General features: G+C 34.4%; 1 protein-coding gene and 1 non-coding gene across 2 annotated transcripts; one reads left to right on the top strand and one right to left on the bottom strand.

The window, feature by feature from the left end:
* Nucleotides 1-8,979: 8,979 nt before the first annotated feature.
* LOC111999406 (U5 spliceosomal RNA) lies at nt 8,980-9,097 on the top strand. The gene has a single exon (XR_002881594.2). It is a non-coding gene; the product is annotated as a U5 spliceosomal RNA (small nuclear RNA).
* Nucleotides 9,098-11,350: 2,253 nt separating this feature from the next.
* LOC111999391 (glucose-6-phosphate/phosphate translocator 1, chloroplastic) lies at nt 11,351-17,896 on the bottom strand. The gene is made up of 5 exons (XM_024031517.2): nt 16,840-17,896; nt 15,873-16,098; nt 15,056-15,278; nt 13,533-13,746; nt 11,351-11,707 (listed from the first exon to the last, which is right to left on the bottom strand). The coding sequence occupies exons 1-5, from the start codon at nt 17,341-17,343 to the stop codon at nt 11,696-11,698; spliced, it is 1,179 nt and encodes a 392-aa protein (XP_023887285.2). The 5' UTR covers nt 17,344-17,896; the 3' UTR covers nt 11,351-11,695.
* Between the last annotated feature and the right edge of the window lie 3,415 nt (nt 17,897-21,311).

The raw sequence follows: 21,311 nt of genomic DNA, 5'->3' as shown, positions 1-21,311 counted from the left end.
ACGGACCTTTAGGATATGTTTGAATATCGCTTATTGCTGAAAATTGAAAACTAAAAACTGAAAATATTGTAGCAAAATAATTTTTAAATGTGTAAATAATATCATGGGACCCATTTTTGAAGTTGTTTTTTTTGTGAAAAATGTACTTGCAAGTCCTGTGAACAGTGTACGAGACCCACCATATTTCAGCCAAACACAAACGCATAGGATAAAAAACACAATCCAAATAAATACTAAGAACGAGAATTTATGAAATCCTTCATTCTCACTCTCTTTTCTTCTTTTGCTTACTGATTTTCATGTACTACGCACGTAAAATTACTTTTAATTTCTGGGGTTAGTGTATTTTTTTAAGTGTAATACCGAATGATATATATATATATATATAGAGAGAGAGAGAGAGAGAGAGAGAGAGAGAGAGAGAGAGAGAGATTTTTAAAAACCACTATTAAAGGTTAATAATTCAGGAGATAAAAAGACTGTTTTGACCAAATCAATTCAAATATAAAACAGCTTTGCTTTGGCACAAAAAATTTCAGGTAATTTCATAGGATGTTTGTAATTTTGCTTTTATGAGAATCTAAGGGATCTGATTAATGGATTGTTTCAATGACTTGTGATGTTCTAGGATGAATGTGACAGCCCAGCTAAGTCCAGATCAAAATGCTGGAGGTGTACAAGGGCGTCAAATTGGGGAGAATGTTTCGAGAAAGGACAAGATCAATTTTCTTGTGAATACAGTAAGTATAACCATATGATTTTTTTTTTTCTTTGAAATAAATGTAATAGGCAAAGTGTCTATGGTCTTTTATTAATAGGATGGAAGTTTAGTGAATGTTAACTTTTGATAGCAATGATGATTATTGATTCAGACCTGCCTCTTGGGCATGAGGAAAAATTGCTTAGCCCGTTAGGGTAAAAACTCTTAGATTACCCAGTAACTGGTTCTAGCAGGTGGGGTCAGTTGCCCATAGGAGTTTAATTAATAGTAAAGGTTGTTGTACAATATGCTTTGCAACGTGCAACTAATCTGAGTCAAGTTCTCCTATGTCATTTTTAAAAAAAAAAATGATTCAAACCCTTGAAATTGAAATGTGGTTAGCATCTTTCTAATATGTTGTATGCAATGAGCTCTATGAATATGATGTTATCAGCCATTTCTTGATCCGTATATACCACAATTAACCCAGCTGCATATTCCAAATGGAAAATAAATTATATTTCACTATTTCTCTTTTTTGTTTTCTGTTTTTGACTATTTCTTCTTTGGAATAATATCATTTCATAAAGCCCTCAAACTAATCCTATGGTATGTTGATACTTCAAATTTTCTTGGATTGTTCCATTCAGGATGATGCATTTTAGCTGCTGGATTGTCACCTTCTACAACATGTCCGAAATTCAATCGTTCACACTATGTACCATGATCATTAGAAAGAATGATTATAAGGCTTTGCTATGATTTCATTTAGAACTCTTTTTACCCTAATGCTTGGACAATTTACCTGGACTTTCTATGTTGTTTAGGAAGTGATTATCGTATAAGACACTACAATTACACTTAGGCTCTTAGTTAGTACTTTCACTAAAAAAAAGTAGACTTAAGTATACTATTGGTCTCTAAAGCTTAGCCCATGAGCAATTTTTGTCCATGAAGTGCAAATGGATAATATTTAGTCCATAACAAATTTAAAGAGATCGCTTTTTGTACCTAACAAACTTAAAGTAATCCATTTTAGTTTCTATAAAGTGATAATGTGTTAGATTTAAGTTTGGCTACGTCATCTAAGTGACTAAAAGCAACCACTTTAAATTTCAAGGATAAAATCACACTTGGGCTATATTTTAGAGAACGATGGTGTATTTTGGCTAAAAAGGTCAAACAACTTTTGTTTTGGTGATTGAGGCTGATATGTCAACTATATATTTATTATTATTATTATTTGTTCTTAATATATAGTAAAAATTACAAATATGTTTTGTTTTTCCATGTACATGCAATTTATTTTCATGAGAAATGCTGCAGTGTATTAGCCAATTGCTGCACTTAAGTTCTGCTCAAATATATTTTTATGTTATTATAAGTTTTTTCTTGCTTGTTCGTAAGATGACATTTAGTTGATTTTGTCGATGAGTTTTTTATTGTTTCCCAAACATTTTCTCCTTCTTGTCATATTGGTATGTTAGTTTTATTTTGCTCTTTGTTGTCCAAAAGATAGAGCTCGGGTTTATTTTTCTTACCTCTTACAAGGCCTATCTAGTCAAGTTGTTAAAATAACCCCAATTCTGCAGCTTCTTGATATTAAGGATAGTAAGGAGGCTGTTTATGGTGCTTTAGATGCCTGGGTTGCATGGGAGCAAAACTTTCCTATTGCATCTCTTAAGAGGGCATTGCTTGTTCTTGAGAAGGACAGCAATGGCATAGGATTATTCAGGTATGAGCCATTCTCTCTCTCTCTCTCTCTCTTCTGTGTCTGTATTTATGTGCATGCACGTGAAAATGAAGCACATGCAATTGTGCCTTTCAGAAGAAGATCCATTCCAGAATAAAATGAAGAAACATGAAGGAGAGGAGTATTAAAAAATTTCTCAAGACAACTGCAAGACTGAGGTGAAGAAGAAGTCTTCATCTAATTAAGAGTGTTTGCTCCTGTTTCTTGCTTATATATCTTAATCTAGTCTTATTAGCAATTTTGTTTGTTTATAGATCTCAGTTTAAAAACCTCTACTGGCAATACAAATAATTTTTATGGAGAAACACGTGTATAACTAGATCACTTGAAGTGTTCATTCTCATTTTCTCTAGCTAAAGAGGTTTTGCCAGATAAACACATTGAACTAACCCGCATTCAATTGATATGGGGGATAAAATTATATAAATACTCTGGCTTAAATTATACTTAATCTAATTATTAAAATATCAATAATTCAGTCTTTTAACCAAAACATAAATTAGGGGAAAACTAAGAACACAAAAGTTTTAAGTTTAACCAAGAACATATGTGGATTTATGCAACTTACACTCATCCAATACTTATCCCCATATAAAAATGCCAAAATAGTTATTGACATCATTAAATATTGTTGGTAAAAATATTATTCCTTCTTTACAAAAATTAGAGGAATATTTTCTTTTTAAAATCTTCCTCAAATATGTAAGAGTTTCTAAGTGAGCATGCTGCATGAAAGCAATATTTATCTATTTAAATTCCGAGATATTTTTATAACCCATTTTTATTTCTTGTTATATTTGTTCAATTCAAAATTTGAATTTCAAAAAGAATTTATAACAAGAGTATCCATGTTGAAATATTTCAGTCAAGCTGCAAGTAGTTTAGGTGCTTTAGTTAGTTTTCACTGCTGTGCTACATGCAGTTTATATTTTCTGTTATTTGTTCCCTTATTTCATCACGTGTTAGTCATGTGAGTTAGTTATTTTGTTTGTTAAGTTTGTTAATGAGTTTGTTAATTACTCAGTGTATATAAGCAGATCAGTTCTTAATAATAAATCATCAGAGCATTATTCATCTTCCTTATCTCGTTCATATCTCTCTCTCTCCCAATTTCAATATGGTATCAGAGCGAGTTGGCTCGGTACATTCCATCGATTCCTAACTCATCCTCCATTGTTAGGGTTTGTTTTGAAGCTTTCTTCACTCTGCATTCCCTTCTTCTTTCATTGATCTTTCTTGCAAAGTTTCTTTAATTCTTTGCTTTCTCTGATTCTTGAAACTAAGTTCTCTGTAAAACCTAGTTCAAGCTTCTTCAATGGCTTCTGCATCTGCCAATACAGATTCCGTATCATCCACTTCTCAATCCTCTGTTCTTGCTTGGGAAAAACCATCCAGTCCTTATTTTTTGCATAGTAGTGAGAATCCTGGCTTGATTCTAGTTAATCAGCCTCTTACTGAAGAGAACTATGCTACTTGGAGCCGAGCTATCATTTATGCTCTTGATTCCAAGAACAAAACTGATTTTGTTGATGGCACCATCAAAGCTCCAATAAGTTCATCGGATCCAATTTTTCCTGCTTGGAAGAAATGCAACAGGATGGTTCTTTCTTGGTTGATCAATTCGATGTCCAAGGATTTGATCTCAAGTGTGATTTACCTGAATACTGCGCAAGAAGTTTGGGTAGATCTCAAGAACCGATTCTCTCAGAGCAATGGTCCTAGGGTTTTTGAACTACGGAGAATGGTAAGCAATCTCTCTCAAGATAATCTCTCTGTGAATGGTTATTACACGAAATTCAAGGTAATCTGGGATGAATTGGTTAATTATAAGCCAATTCCCTCATGTTCTTGTGGTATTTGCACCTGTGGTTCAATGGATGCTCGGATTGAATATCAGGAAGAGGAATGTATTATGAACTTCCTGATGGGGCTTAATGAGTCCTTTGCAACGGTTAGGGGACAAATCCTACTGATGAAGCCTTTGCCTTCACTGAATCAAGTCTTCTCTCTCATCACTCAAGAAGAGTTGGTTCTAATGCCATTGCAGTTGAATCTGCTGCACTCTTCTCTAGAGGTCCTAATAATTCATCTAACAGAGGAAATTATACCAACAAGCCTAATGGAAGAAGGGAAAGGCCAATTTGTTCACACTGTGGAATTCTTGGTCACGTGGTGGACAAATGCTTCAAGATTCATGGTTACCCTCCTGGGTACAAGAACAAAGGCAAGGGGCACTCAGCTAATCAGGTTTCAATGGGTTCTAATCTGGATCACACAGAATCTATAGAGGAGTTGACTACAGTGGCTCTCACTTCTTCTCAATGTCACCAGCTCATGACTATGTTACAGGCTCATACCTTGGGATCACAAGGAAATCAAGATTCCTCTCTTGGACCTCATCAAGCTGCCACACTCATCAGTCATGCTACCCCTGCTACCAAGTCCTTGCCACCTGGTACTTTTCACACTGCAGGTATTTTACCTACACTTAATACTGCCACTTTAGATAAACCTGAATGCCTAGACTCTATTAATTCCATGCCTCTTTGTTTGCATTCATCCACCAACTTAGATCATTCAGTTTTCTCTTCCACTCATGTCATTCTACCTGCCCTGTTACCTAATGAATGGATTATAGATAGTGGTGCTACTGACCACATGGTTCATTCCATTTCATATCTTACCAAAATTACTTCTGTAGCTCACATTAGTGTCAAACTTCCTAATGGTGAATCTGTCTTAGTCACTCATGTTGGTCAAGTGCAGTTATCCTGTGATTTGATTCTTGACAATGTGTTGTGTGTTCCTTCCTTTTCTTTCAATCTCATTTCCATTGGAAAATTAACACATTATCTGAGGTGTTGCTGCATTTTCCTCTCTCAATTCTGTTTTATACAGGACTTACTCCAGTGGAAGACGATTGGTTTGGGTAGAAAGCATGGTGGTCTGTACATTCTACAGCAAACCAATTCTTCTAAGCTTTCTGTCCCAATTCAATTTTCAAATTTCATGCCCACTGTTCTCTCGCATCCTGGTGTTTACTCTCCTTCCTCTGTTGTTGCTGATTGTAGCCTTGTCTCATGTAATAGCACTACTGTTTCAAATTCTGTTTTGTGGCATAATAGAATGGGTCATCCTTCTTCATCTAGATTGCAATTGATTAGCTCCACAATTCCAAATGTAATTTTCTGTGATAAAGAGCTTCCCATTTGCACCATCTGTCCTTTAGCCAAACAAAAACGGCTTCCTTTTCCTAATGAGAATAACATTTGTTCTTCCATATTTGATCTTGTTCATTGTGATATATGGGGACCTTTTTCTGTTCCTTCTATTAATGGTTTTAGATATTTTCTGACCATTGTTGATGATTGTAGTAGATGTACTTGGGTATACTTACTGAAATTCAAATCTGATGCTAGGTCAGTCATTCAGTCATTCTTTTCCTTTGTTGAAACTCAATTTCATCTCAACATTAAAACCTTAAGATCAGATAATGGTCTTGAATTTCATATGCCTCAATTTTTCTCTTCTAAGGGTACCTTGCATCAACTGAGTTGTGTAGACACACCTCAACAAAACTCGGTTGTTGAAAGAAAACACCAACATATTCTAAGTGTTGCTAGAGCCCTTAGGTTTCAAGCTAACCTGCCTTTGAAGTTCTGGGGAGACTGCATCCTTACAGCAGTATATCTCATAAATAGGTTGCCTAGTCCTTTGTTGAACAATAAAACTCCTTATGAAATTCTTTTGGGTAATGTTCCTTCTTACTCTCATCTCAAAGTCCTAGGTTGTTTATGCTTTGCATCTACTCTCTCTAGGAATAGATCTAAACTTGATCCTAGAGCCTCTCCTTGTGTTTTTCTTGGTTATCCCTATGGTGTCAAAGGCTATAAGTTGTTCAATCTTAATACCAAGGCCATTTTCTTGTCTAGAGATGTTGTCTTTCATGAACATATATTTCCTTTTCATTCCATGGATTTTCATCTTAACAATGCTTCCAACTCTCAACCACTTTCTGGTGGTTCTTTATTTCCACCTCCCTCATTCATTTTTGATGATTCACCATTGGAAATTTCTGACACTATGATTGACACTCATACACCTCACATATCTGATTTACCTACATCTTCTTCCCATACTATACCAGCCCATCCCATCACTCCTGACCCTAATCCAGTCCCACTTGACTCCCCTGCTCAGCTTGTACAACCTGCCCAATCAGTCCAACCTGACCAACCAGCACCCAGAAAATCATCCAGACCCCACAAAGCCCCTGCTTACCTTCAAGATTTCCATTGTCAGCTTGCCTCAACCAATCCCCTACCCTTACCTACCACCCCTTTTCCTATTGAGTCTGTCCTTTCTTATGATAGGATTTCTACCCCCCATAGAGTTTTCACCTTTGCTCTCTCTATTTGTGCTGAGCCCAAGTCCTATGCTGAGGCTGCCAGGGACCCTAGGTGGCAGGCAGCCATGTCTGATGAGATTCAAGCACTTGAAATCAACAATACTTGGCAGCTTACCCCTTTGCCAGCTGGTAAGGTCCCTATAGGCTGTAAATGGGTCTATAAGGTCAAACATAAAGCTGATGGGAGTGTTGAAAGGTTCAAGGCTAGACTGGTAGCAAAAGGGTACACTCAACAGGAAGGTTTGGATTACTATGAAACTTTTAGTCCAGTTGTGAAGTTTGTCACTGTTAGGACTATACTGGCTGTTGCAGCTGCTCTTGATTGGCATTTGGTCCAGTTAGATGTTAATAATGCTTTTTTGCATGGAGATCTTGATGAGGAAGTATACATGCTACCTCCACCTGGTTTTGGTAGCAAGGGGGAGCCTGATTTAGTTTGCAAACTCACCAAGTCCTTGTATGGACTGAAGCAGGCCAGCAGACAATGGTTTGCAAAACTCTCAACCACAATCATCAAACATGGATTCACTCAGTCCAAATCTGATTACTCTATGTTTACAAGAGTTCATAATGATGTTATCATTGTTATCTTAGTATATGTTGATGATATTTTGGTAGCTAGTAACAACCTTGAAGCTGTTTCAGAGTTTAAACAATTTCTTCATGATCAGTTTAAGCTAAAGGATCTTGGTCCTCTGAAATACTTTCTCGGATTAGAGGTGGCTCGATCCTCCACAGGCATTAGTGTTTGCCAAAGGAAATATGTTTTGGAACTTCTAGCAGAAACTGGACAGCTAGCAGCCAAACCTATTAAGTCACCTATGGAGCAACACACTAAGCTATCAAACTATCATGGAGACTTGCTAGAAGATCCTTCTCAATATAGGAGACTTGTTGGGAAACTATTGTATCTCACACTGACCAGACCAGATATTGCATATAGTGTGCATCAGCTGAGTCAGTTCCTTGCACAGCCTAGACAGCCACATCTCCAAGTAGCCAATAGAATTCTCAAGTACCTAAAAGGGACACCTGGACAAGGACTCTTCTTTTCAGCAAGTTCAGATCTACATTTGAAAGGTTATTGTGATGCTGATTGGGCCAGCTGTCCTGATACAAGGAGGTCTATCACTGGATTTTGTGTATTTTTAGGTGAGTCCTTAATTGCTTGGAAGTCCAAGAAACAACACACTGTGTCTAGGTCTTCTGCAGAATCAGAATACAGGTCTATGGCTGCTGTTGTTAGTGAGTTTGTATGGTTAAAAGGCTTGCTTAAGGACTTATCAATCAGTCATGAACATCCTGCTCTTTTGTACTGTGACAGTAAAGCTGCAATCCACATAGCAGCTAACCCGGTCTATCATGAGAGGACTAAGCACATAGAGCTCGACTGCCATTTTGTGAGGGAGAAGATACAAGATGGCTTAGTCAAGACCTTTCATATTTCAACAAAGCACCAATTGGCTGATTTACTTACAAAGCCTCTGGGACATCAACAGTTCAGCAATCTTCTTTGCAAGATGGGCATGAGCAACATATATGCTCCATCTTGAGGGGGAGTGTTGAAATATTTCAGCCAAGCTACAAGTAGTTTAGGTGCTTTAGTTAGTTCCACTGTTGTGCTACATGCAGTTTACATTTTCTGTTATTTGTTCTCTTATTTCATCACGTGTTAGTCATGTGAGTTAGTTAGTTTGTTTGTTAAGTTTGTTAAGTTTGTTAATCAGTTTGTTAATTACTCAGTGTATATAAGCATACCAGTTCTTAATAATAAATCAGTCAGAGCATTATTCATCTTCTTTACTTGTTCATATCTCTCTCTCTCTCCCAATTTCAATATGGACTTATCTTGGTTTTCATCCTGTTAGTTACAACCTTCAACTCCATTTTATACATCACATTACATGAGCTAAAGGAAGAAATTACTGTTCTCCGTTCCCATTAGCCTGGCACTTTTGCCTCAAGAAGACCAAAGTCTCTCCACGGCCATAGTCTTATTTTACGCATGTATGAAGAAGTGCTTTCAAATTCGCGTAGATGTCCCATATCGAACAGATAATAAAGTTGTGTAAGATAGCTGTTATTAAAATGGCAAGTCATTTCATTTCCACCGCACGCAGCCACGCAGTGAGCACAGAGCGAACTATTCTTTCGCCTTTTACTAAAGAATACCGTGTGCGCGCCGCAAATAGTGGCATACGCCTATTTTTGGAGGAGTTTTTCCTATGGGAAAGCTCCTAAAAATGCTAGTTTAACAATTTCAAGTCTTGTAGTTCTTATTTACTGACTGTGGATACTTACATTTAATGCAAGAGACTAGTCCCCAAGCTGTGATGCTGGTTTAGTAATCATACAGGCTTTGTAGATATTTAACTGCAATTTAAACTATAAATTAAATATCATTGTTTAAAGCTACATCTTTTTTTCTTCATCAAAATTTCAGCCTCAAATGAGTATTAAATCCATAAGTTTACAAAATCGTCATCCATTTTTTGTAGAAGAGAAGAAAAGTAGAAGCAGAACAAAAAGAAAATAAAAAGGAAAGCCCTTAGGAGCGAGGAGATGAGAGGTTTGAAAGCTTGCTATGCAAACGGAATGAGACACTTCCTGAGCAAAAAAGAGACAGGACAGATGAGGAGTTCATACCACTTTCAAAAGAGTATTTCTCTATTTAATTGGTGATCTTTATAAATATATCGTTTCAAGAATAATTTCTTGAATAATAAAAAAGGACAATAGAGTATTTTTACATTGTCTATCTCAAATATTAGAGATGAAAGTTTTATGAGAACCTTGCAACCTAGTGACCCCATGGTCACTTTTTTAGGCCACCAGCTCGACTTGAAAAGCCATCTACAAAAAAATGTTAAAAGTTATTATAAAATTTATTTTAAAAAAAAGTTATAAATTGATGTGCAAAGTTATTATAAAATTTATTTTTAAAAAAATTTATAAATTGATATGCAACGAATGTGATTGATGTCGATTCAATAAAATAATAACCGAGACCTTCTTAGCACTGGCCATAGTTGCTAAGATTTTAGAGGAAACATTATTAAAATTTGGTCCAAAATCCATACCAAATGCTCCCCCATTTCAGCTGAAGCCTCTGCCATTCTTTGGGCTGTCCAGCTAGTGAATCAAGAATTTTGGAATCTGACTAAAAAAAAAACTGTTTTGATCCTCTTTCTTCAAAAGAAGTAACCCCCTATTGGTCCATGGCTAATACTATGTGCAATACTTTAAACTTTAAGTCTAGGTTCTCATGATGTCTTTTTCGTTGAATTAAGAGGGTCTGTAATGTGGCTGCCCATGCTGCTGCAAAACTATCTCTCAATGCCCCAAAAAAAAAAAACCATCCTTTGATTTATAAATGGCCACAAATCCAAAAGTAATACTTGTTGCACACAAGCTATTATACACAAACCGTGATATAAAATCACAATTCCCAAGTTTAAAATTGACTTCAAGTCATTATTTTAGTTCAAGAATAGGGTGTTTAAAAATGTGTAACAATTTGTGTATAATAAATACCCCTAATTCAATTCATTCATTTTGAAAAACCCGTGAATAAACAATTCATTGTCTTATTTTGCTTATTTAAATAAGTTAAATATGGGTTGAGCTGGCTTGTGATTTGAAAATCATGGTATTGCAACAGATTTTTTTTTAATAAAAAAATTAATAATTAAGAGTGAAACATATCCGTTGAAAACACAATAAGATACCAGATGAGTTACAAAGCTTTGCAACAATTGAGTTCAAGATCGGTGTCCAAGCCCTTTTGTGTGTGTGTGAGAGAGAGGAACGTTGGAGGTAATAAAAACGAGAGATTCATTTGCTAGACTGCAAATAGTAAGGAGAAGAAACAATTTGCTAGGCTACAATACCTGAACAAGCCTGACAAGAAACTATAACTTTTTTACAATTTAGCTATAACTGGTGGCTAGCTTGGTGAGAAGCATATGTTTAGGGCAGGGCTAGCTAGAAATTGACTGGAAAAATCATCTATAGGCTAGTAGCTAGCCCAATGTGAATGTCCAAAGCTAAAAGAAATATACAGCCGAGTATTTTGGTTAGATTGTACGTACGAGTATGATACTCTCACAAATCCAATCATCTATTTAGCCCAAAAATAGTCCGATCATCTAAAACATAGAAGATTGACCATTTCTGACTATTCGGCACACTCCCATGACACAATACGGCCAACCCAATGAAGTCAAAAACTCCAAATCAACGTATTGAATTTCTCACAAGATATGTCCCACATGAAAAAACAGCTGCCACTGATAAGTCAACTTCGCCGCAAAATGTAATTACGAAGATGCTTTTTTATATCCAGATACCCTACCCCCGGATCCATATAAGTTACTCATACATCTCCATCTTCATTTCCATCTCCACCAACCCCATTGGCCCACTCCCATTAAAATTAAAATTTAAAAAAAAAAAAAAAAAAAAAAACTTTAAAATAAAGAACTGTGAATAAATCAAAGAACATTTTTTGCAATTTTATGTTTCTCAAAACAGACAAGGTTTTAGACATTATCCTTGTTTATTAAAACATTTTTCCTTCCAACCTCACTAGGGAATAAAAATAAATAAAAAGCCACTTAGTAACTCCGTATACCAGTAATGTTGATAACTAGACAATAATTATTATTATCTACAAAAAGATAAAACAGCTGGTTCACCGGAATAAAATCCAGTAGTCCTGGACTCTGAAAAGCAAATTCTTAACAACGCCTCTGGCGGAGCCGATCCTGACACCACACTCTTCCGCCTTCTTATGCTCTAAGCAACGAATCTAAATTGCAGAAACCCAAGATTTTCATTGCTTTGCCTGTAAAATAGAAAACATTTAAGTTCATGGCAATCTTAGACAAATGAGAGACATGGCTCTAATGTAAAGGGAATAAATTAAGCATAGTCCCATAACATATGGCTACAGTCAACTACACTCAAAGTCATCTTGACTTTTATAAAAAAGATAAGCAAAGGAATATCCTAATTATTTTTTTAATAATAAGTTACACATGCACCCACTTGGCCTTAGAAACACAATCTTATGGCCCCTCACCTAGTACTACAAAGGAGAGACTGCCGTTGAAAGTTTTGAACTACAGCTTATCAGCAGGAATATTATACTTAATTACCCAAAAATTATTACTTTTGGTAGCTAACATAAATTCACCTAACAACAAATCAATCATAATTGATAGCTAAGATCCACACTCATACTCCCCAACCCCACCCCACCTAACCCCAACACCTAAACAAGCTTGTACTGAGGGCAACTAATCAACCCAACTGGTGTTTTATCAAATTAGCCTACAGCGTTATAAACTCCAGGACCGCCGAGTTTGAGTCGTTGGTCCACCTAAACTTCAACTCAAACCCTTCCATGCATTCAGAAGTAGGTAAAGATTTTCTAGCGTGGTCCCCCTATGAAGGACAATTTTAAATTTCTCAATTTATCTTTATGTTTTAAATTTGCCTTTTTATTAGATCATATTCATTTTCATTTAGGGTACATTTGGTTTGATGGGTAAAAAAGTGAGAAAATAAATAATGGTAAAAAGATAGAAAAGTAGGAGGATAGAAAATATTTTAATTTCCCTCCTTTTTGTTTGGTTGTTTGGTTGGGAGTGGAAAATAGAGGAATGGAAAAAGTTTATATAAATTTACACATATACCCTTATTAAAAAATGATGTCCAATTAAAACCAAAAAAAGTGATAAACAACCCAAAAAAAAAAAAATCNCGAGTTTGAGTCGTTGGTCCACCTAAACTTCAACTCAAACCCTTCCATGCATTCAGAAGTAGGTAAAGATTTTCTAGCGTGGTCCCCCTATGAAGGACAATTTTAAATTTCTCAATTTATCTTTATGTTTTAAATTTGCCTTTTATTAGATCATATTCATTTTCATTTAGGGTACATTTGGTTTGATGGGTAAAAAAGTGAGAAAATAAATAATGGTAAAAATAGATAGGTAGGATAGAAAATATTTTAATTTCCCTCCTTTTTGTTTGGTTGTTTGGTTGGAGTGGAAAATAGAGGAATGGAAAAAGTTTATATAAATTTACACATATACCCTTATTAAAAAATGATGTCCAATTAAAACCAAAAAAAGTGATAAACAACCAAATCAATCACCTAAATTTATTAAAAATAAAAATCATGTCCATAAAAAAAATCACATCTAAACCACAACCACCCTCCCCCCCCCCCAAAAAAAAAAAAAGCAGGCAACATCCAGGAGGAAAAAAAAGTGTGAAGAAAAGCAATGTGGATAAAGCTCTTGTGCAATTGCACATGGGCATTTTCGTCCAAAAATGATGCCCAATTTCTCCCTACACTTTTCTCTCCATTTTGGGGAGAAAAATTTTTAGCAGGTCCAAGAAGAAAACACCTGGGCTCCATCATTTATTTTTTTCCTCTCCACTCAACCAAATACACTCAAAAAAGTTTTCCTTCCATTTTTTCTCCAAAGTTTTTCATCCACCCTATTTCACTTCCAAACAAACACACCCAAGTAATAAAGTTATTTTTTCAAGTATGGAAAAATCATCACTAAAGAGTTCTATTCCAATTTTATATATATATATATATATAGAGAGAGAGAGAGAGAGAGAGAGAGAGAGAGAGAGAGAGAGCAACAAAATACCTGGGAATACAAGAAGGTTCCAAGGATAGCTATGGCAGCTCCAAGAGCATTGATGGGCTGGACTGGCGTTTTGAATATAATGATTGATGAGACTATGACAGATATTCGTTTCATGGTGTTACCAATGCTAAATGTCAAGGGAGAGATCTGGTCCAAGGACATGTATGACACCTGGTTGTAGAGATGATAGAACACACTCTGGGCCGCCACCCACCTATGTGTACAATTAACAGCCACACCATTAGTAAATGGAAAGGGAAAAGGAAAATAACATCAAACTTTTTAAGAAAGAACAGAATCCAACAAGAAATATAATGTACACATTCTGTCACAAAGCCTAAACAACATCACATTACCAGAGAAAGAAAAAAAGAATAGAAAAAACCTGACAGCATCATGAGGAAGATCTAACACCTTCAGTCATAAATTTAAGTTTACTATCAGCATCTGATCAATTGGTGGAATGGCATAATATTAACATAATAGAATACCAAAATTATTAGAATCAAGTCTTTGAGCAGAATACCAGATAACCCACATACTAATTCTGTAGAGCCATCTGCAATATATGAGTGAAAAACAGCAAGAAACAATTTTCAAATTCACCATGGTCAAACAATGCTGGATGGATCATTAAATCAATCCAAATAATATGCATCGACTGCCACAACTAAGTTTCCAATTTTTCTTATTCTTTTCTTTTTTCTTGTCAACATTGAACCTTAAGACCTACCTATCACCTATCACCTATCCCAATCCCACCCAGCCCTCACCACCAGACCAGCAGCCCCAGAGGCCAGGGCTGATAGACTCAGTTTTTCTTTTCTAGTCTACATAATAGTTGGGTACATTTGAAATAAGGCATTCAAGTAAATTTTTTGAATGTCTTTCTATGAGCAAAGCTATAAGGCTGAGTTCTATTGGAGACAGGACAGCACATTCATTCAGATATGAAAATCTAGTACCTTCAAGAACACTGTACATTACGCAGATTTGAGCATGAATAAAAGCAAGAAAATAGATTATTGAAAACTTACATGAGCTCCTAGGTTAAATATCACAAGTTGGTTCTTGATTTTCTAATTTATCTGGGAGGAAAAAAAACAAGAAAAGAAAGACACAAATGGTATGCACATTATCATCTGAGAGGATCAACTTAACGTGCACGACATCCTAAGCAATTATCCACATATGTGCCATGTGCACCCTACCCAGAAGATCCAAAACATCTCTAGAAGAGATTTGACTTGGTAGAAAAAATATATGGTATATAATGTCAAACTTGAATTATTAGTGAGATAGTCATACAATATGAAAAGCAATACAGGTTCTCAAAAATTAAAGGCAATAAATATGGCATAAAATGTTTTCATCTGAATCAGGAATAATTATTACTTTCAAGAATCAATTTAACATGCATCTCTATGATCTACCACGGAAAAACTAATACATAGAACCGAAGAGTGCAACTATGCAACCAAACAAGGACATTAGGATAGAATTGACAGTCGTTACGTAATTACCATATGAAATGGGGTCCAATTTGAGAGATTGCTGTTTGCCAACCAGCTGCCCACATTTGTGGTCCCTCTATAGCAATAGCAAACGGTGTGAGAATCAAAAGGGACATCATAGACAGACATGCGTAATAGTTCATCCCACTAACAGACTTCCCCTTCATGCCCCTTTTTGAGAAGATGTTCCGGAAGACAAAAGCCAAGTTTGATATCATGGCACCCATAAAACCTGAATAGTGAAAGTCAAGAAACCAAATTCAGGGCTCTGAAAACAAGACACAAAACAATAAAAATTGAAGTCCAACCATATAACCTCCTCCAATGCCAATATACTCTAAAACACAAAACTGTCATCAACAGATTAGAGACTCCTGGGTTGAAAAATAAACAAACAAACCAATTTTGACACCTTAAATTTAAGTCGCCAGAAAAGGCAAAAAGATCAATATGAAAAACATAAACTAAAAGATTCACCTTCAAATTGGTTGCTGAGAACATTAGAATAAAAAGAGAAAATATTTATGATTTATGTGTCACAATTTTAGGCAAAACACAAAACTTGCCCATACTTTGCTTTATTAAACAAAAGTAGTTTTGATCCAAAGTCCCAATATTAAAAAAATGAAAAAAAATAAACAAATAAAAATTCAGAATTAAATGTTTTTCTTTTCCTGCCTCTTCTGAGCAGTCAACACAGTGAAAAATATACATTTGGAAAATAAGATCAAATACTAATGAAACACCAATATAAACAGATAATAAGATGATAGATCAAGCAATTGAATAATCACAAGTGTATCACATAATAAAGTTTCATTTTTACCAGTCATGTTGAAGTTGAGCTCAGTTGCAGCAGAAAGTGCACAACCACCAATAATTGGTATAAGGGACAGGTAAACTGGCACAGGGAAGCTCTCACCCAACAGGAACCTTGAAACCAATACACTGAAAGCAGGCTCACCACTCTTGATGATGTGGGTGAATGAAACTGCAACCTTTGACATACTCACAGTTGCCGCAACATGCCCAATCGTATGCGCCACAGCAACCTATTGAAACATAGGCAAACACTAAGATCACAATCTATTCCAGAAAGTCAAAGAATTCAATCATTGAGATAAAATCCAAGCCATATAATAAACCCAAGAGACACCAGAACCCTGATTGTTTCCTTGGTTGCCAATAAAATGTAGGCAGAAAATCATGGAATCATAATTTATATACCTCCAAATTTTTATCAATAAAACCCCCAAGCACAAAAAATTTCAGTGAACTGGACAAAATTCAACTACTTGGCCTACTTGAGGCTATTAATTTTGTGGTAAATTTGAAATCAAACAACAAAAACAAACAATTCAAAACATCACTTTCTTTCTCTCTCCTGAACTTTCTCAGCAACCAAACAAAAGGGTAACTTTCTATATTTTCTTATAATCAAATATATTCACAATTTCTGAAATCTACTAACGGATCACAAATCCTTAAATCAACTATCAGATCAAACCAAAAATAACATTAAAAGGCCTAAAATAGAATCATACTCTTTCCATCTTCCTCCTTCTCACCAACCAAACAAAACCCAAATTTTCACTCACCTTAAACAAACTCGTCCATCAAACATCAAAACAAAATCAACAGACACACAACCTTAAACTTCATAATATATTCTCAACTTGCTCCACTTTTCCCACCAAATCAAATCAAAATCACAAGAATCAAAAAGTCTTCCATCCCAAAACAACATGCAACCATAAAAACAAGACCCAATTTTAAACTTTTTTCAAACTCACCGGGAACAAAATCTTCCAAAACTCAAAGTCAGTCTTGGGAGCCTCAGCGATCCTTGTGACCCAAGAGATTAACATCATGAGAGACCCACATGCAAGCGAGAGAGTTGAGGTCAGCCATGGGTAAGGGAAAGCATTCAACACCTTCTTGTTGTAGATATTGAACACCACATTCAGAGCCCACCAAGTAGCGAAGTAAATTCCGATCTTCAACTTCTGCGCCGCCTCCGATTTCGTCTCGGCCGGTTCGATCGGTTTAGACTGATCCGCAGCCTCATACGCCTCGCATTTGATCCGATCCTCCCGATATCTCACCGACCCAAAACTCAGTTTCTCAACTGAATTCACATGCAAAGGCCTCGACACCGATACCAAGCCGAGTCGCTCCGGTTTTCTCAACGCCGGTACGAGTTGCAGAACCGGCCGTGCCGGATACGACTTTTTTCGGAGAAACAAATCGGACCCATTTATCGTTGGGGACACGGATTGCTTCACAGAACAAATCATGGCGTAAAAGATTCGAACTTTGAAAGCAAAATTCCAAGTGGGTTTTGAGGGTCTTTCACAAAAAGACGATCACAGAAATATATATATAGTTATACTTGTTCAAAGAGATCAAACTTCAAAGAAACAGTAAAAGCCAAAACCTTCACGGCTTTTCTTTGCTTTTGAAAAACCTTTTCCAAAAGCCTTTGACCTAAAAAGAAAAAAAGCAACGATCTTATAGGTATTTATATATATATTTTTTTCAACATATGAATATGATCAAGGCTTAAAAGAGAAATTTTTTTTTTTGTTGATATTTGGGTTATGATGATCTATAAATATTATAGGCTGACAGTAGGAGTGAATTACGGGTGTGATCTATAAATAACTTTGACACAGTAATTAGTATAAATAAAAGAGAGAGAGAGAGAGAGAGAGAGGATTTGTTTGGTTTTGGATGAGGAGGGTAGGTGAATTTTGATGAGGAGGTCAAAAAAGGGTTTTGCGAGTTGGGATGCTTGGTAGTGAAATCTACAATGGGTTGCTTCTCTGAAATCTCAGTCCAGTCGGTGTGTTTTTGTTACCAAATATTCATGTGACTTGTTTCCTTTTTTCCTGTTTTTGCATTTAAAAAGGTTATTTGGACCAGCATCTCCCTCTGTTGTAAAAGGTGAGGAAAGTCGGTTTTGTTTGGGTTTTGCTATGCTGTGGTCATGTCTTATATTTTTTTATGGTTGCAGCCAATAATGCACTCTCTCAGTGTAAACCCACTGTTCCTCTTGTGTGAGTTGTACTTGTACTGTATTTGCAAGTAAAGCAAATTACAAAATCTTTTTTTGGAGGAACATTTGGACCCAGTCCTTTCAAAAATTTATGTTTATTTTAGTATAGGGACTTATTTTTATTTTTTTACATTATTAAAAAAAAACACTTATATTAAATTATTTATTTTATTTAAATAAGAATTTTCCATTCTTTGTTTATTATAATTTATGTTTATTTTAGTATAGGGACTTATTTTTATTTTTTTACATTATTAAAAAAAAACACTTATATTAAATTATTTATTTTATTTAAATAAGAATTTTCCATTCTTTGTTTATTATTATCTTCATAGAGAGAGTGAAAGAAATTTAATAAGACAAGAGATGAGAGAAAAAAATATTAAAATAATGATATACAAAGCTGCAGCAAGAGTATTTGCATCAAATAATGCAAAATATAAAAAGTTATCAATTTTACATATTCAATCCCACAAAAAGTCAACTACATAGTCAAGTTAAAAATGTGTAAATTTGCAAAATTTATATAGTAACTGTGTATATTTACCCTGACACTATTTAGTTTGCATGGTAGTTTTATTATTTCTTTACATATCCCAAGGTCGAAGAAAGAATGTAGATCTTGATTATTATGTACTAAGAAAGAGAAATAATTTTTTTTATTGATATTTTAATATAATGTAGAGTAAAATAGATAATCTAACGTTGAGTGTTTTGAAAAATGAGTATATAAAATAGAAAAAGTATATTCTTATGCTAAAATAAACGAAATTTTTTGTATAGGCTTATGTGAATACTCTAATAATATATATTTACACATCTTTCTTTAGCTTGATTGATGTGAGTGATTTTGGAGCTTGAATGTATAAATTTGATACATTTTTATATTAAGCACATACTGATGTAAATGCTCTTACTGTTTGAAACTATGTTTCACAATGCTCTGAGCTAGTGTAGTCATTGAAGAGATCATTTATGTATAGCTTTAATCATGCCATTTTTTTAAAAAAAATAAATCATACAACTTGTTTAAATAATAAAATAAAATTTAGCCCTAAACTAGTTTGAAGCAATCTTACTCTAACTCATGATTAAAAAAAAAAATTTATTTGTAGTTTTAGTCATGTAACTTTTTTAATGTGTTATATGACATGTTTAAATAATGCATTGAATAATCTTATAAATCATCACGTAATTGATTGGAAAAAATAGTTACAATCTAATTTGCAACAAAACTTTATTCTAAATAATATACATTAATAGTCTTACAAACTATCACGTTGTGAGTTGAAGAATAGCGTTCCAAATCAATTTGGAGCTAATTTACCCTAATATTTTTAAAAAACCATATGAAAAATATCACTTTTACTTGGTTTAGGTGCAAGTATAAATATACAATTTACATTACATTTGAGCAAAAAATATGTACTTACACTTTCTCTTATTTATTATTATCATTATCATTATTATTATTATTATTATTATTATTATACACCAATAACAACAAATCATATAAATATTTATATATGTATATGTGTGAGAAGAATATCATGCCACTAAACTTATTGATTGTCAATACTCAATTATTGGTGAATTTTCTTAGATGGGAGTGGTCAAGCGTAATAAGCAACATATGACAATGTTTTCTAGAATTTGTTTAAGAAACTTTAAGGGATAAGGCTGATTTTTTTTTCCCCTTTTGAATAACTGAAATAAGTAGGAATGGGAATTTGAATTTAAATTTTCTTTCATGGAAAAAACTAAACAGTACCATTAAAAGATAAGATTCTAGAAGGTTAAGTTTGAATCCTAATTATTTAGAAATTATTGTACATTTGTACTTGTGATTCTTCTATTTTGAACTAGTTATAAATCTATCATAATCTATCCTAAAGTGCTACCCTAGAGTTAGAACCCAAGACCCACCCTCAACCCCCATGCCCTAAGGCTTAGGAAGGTACTATTCGGGTTAAAATGGGGGCCTTAAAGGCATGGTTTCAAAAATCGGATCGAGGCAAAACCGAATTTGCCTTCAGCTCCTAATTTTATCCAGTCTTGGCCAGTTTTGAGTGTTTTTTCTAGACCAGACTAGTGGCCGGTTTTTGGTTCAACCAGTCAGAGCGACCAATCCGGTTTTTAAAACCATGGTTAAAGTTTATATATATGTATATATATATATATATATTTTGAGATAAACGATAGAAAAGTTTGTATGTTTTGATTGCATGGTTCATGTTTTTTTTTTTTAATACATATTAAGTAGGGCAGACGCGAACTTTGGATTTTTTTTTTTTATTATTATTGAAAATGTAATAAACAAATTAATGAAAACTAACCTAACGTTTTGAGAAATTGTCTATTTTAAAGAAAATTTTAATGAAATATTTTTATATTCAAGGTCAAAACTTAAAATTCAAAAATTTAATAAAATGTCACATTATGATGATTTATAAAGAATGTGATTAGAGGCAAGAATAGTTCATTGAATAATGAGTTGGATTGAATCAACTGTTTGAAAGTAAATAATTTACGATACCCCAAGCTAAAAACTAATGGCAACAAAATAACATATCTTTAAAAAATTAATATAGTTTTAAAATAATAATAGAAGGATAACCCTTCCAGTATAAGAGTGAATATCTATCAAGAAAAATGAAAGAATTATTAATTTTTTTAGAAAGAAAATAATAGAGAGAAGGGATTGAATAAAAAATGGGTCTTCGGTATGGACTCTTCAAACCATGTCATGTGATAATAAATATAACATTATGCGTACCAACAAGGCACGAAGGCCTTGATAAGTCTATCATTGTAGACACAATACATTTGTTAAGCCACCACTTTTCGAACTACTCAACTTCGGTCAAATATCACCTAAAATGATACAATTCTAATATCAAGCCACACCCTATGTCGGTGAAAAGGGAATATTCTTTTTGTGTGATGAACAGAGGAAAGAGTTAATATTCGAAAGATATTAAAAGAAAGGAGGAAATAGATTAGGGGAAAGATCATATGAGCTTTGCTTCCTAGAAAATAAATAAACAAAGAAAAAGAAGAACCGAAACATACTGTAGGAGAATATGCCAAACAAGTTGAGTCACCTTAACTCAAGAATTGAACAGACATATACTACGGGTTGATTTAGCACAACTCAGTTCTTTTTTTCTTTTTTCTTTTTTCTTTATATATATATATATATATATT

The sequence above is a fragment of the Quercus suber genome, unplaced genomic scaffold (assembly GCF_002906115.3).
Source record: "Quercus suber isolate HL8 unplaced genomic scaffold, Cork oak 2.0 scaffold_10, whole genome shotgun sequence".
In the NCBI taxonomy this organism is placed as follows: Eukaryota; Viridiplantae; Streptophyta; class Magnoliopsida; order Fagales; family Fagaceae; genus Quercus; species Quercus suber.
This window is presented reverse-complemented; position numbering and strand designations above follow the sequence as displayed.

Bases quoted from the DNA above. Each gene is read 5' to 3' on its own strand.
- LOC111999391 (XM_024031517.2), bottom strand. From the start codon at position 17,343: ATGATTTGTTCTGTGAAGCAATCCGTGTCCCCAACGATAAATGGGTCC. The intron at 16,099-16,839 runs GTGAGTTTGAAA...ATGTTTCAATAG, and splicing joins TTTGGAAGATTTTGTTCCCG to GTTGCTGTGGCGCATACGAT. The intron at 13,747-15,055 runs GTAATTACGTAA...TTGTACACATAG, and splicing joins ATTGGACCCCATTTCATATG to GTGGGTGGCGGCCCAGAGTG.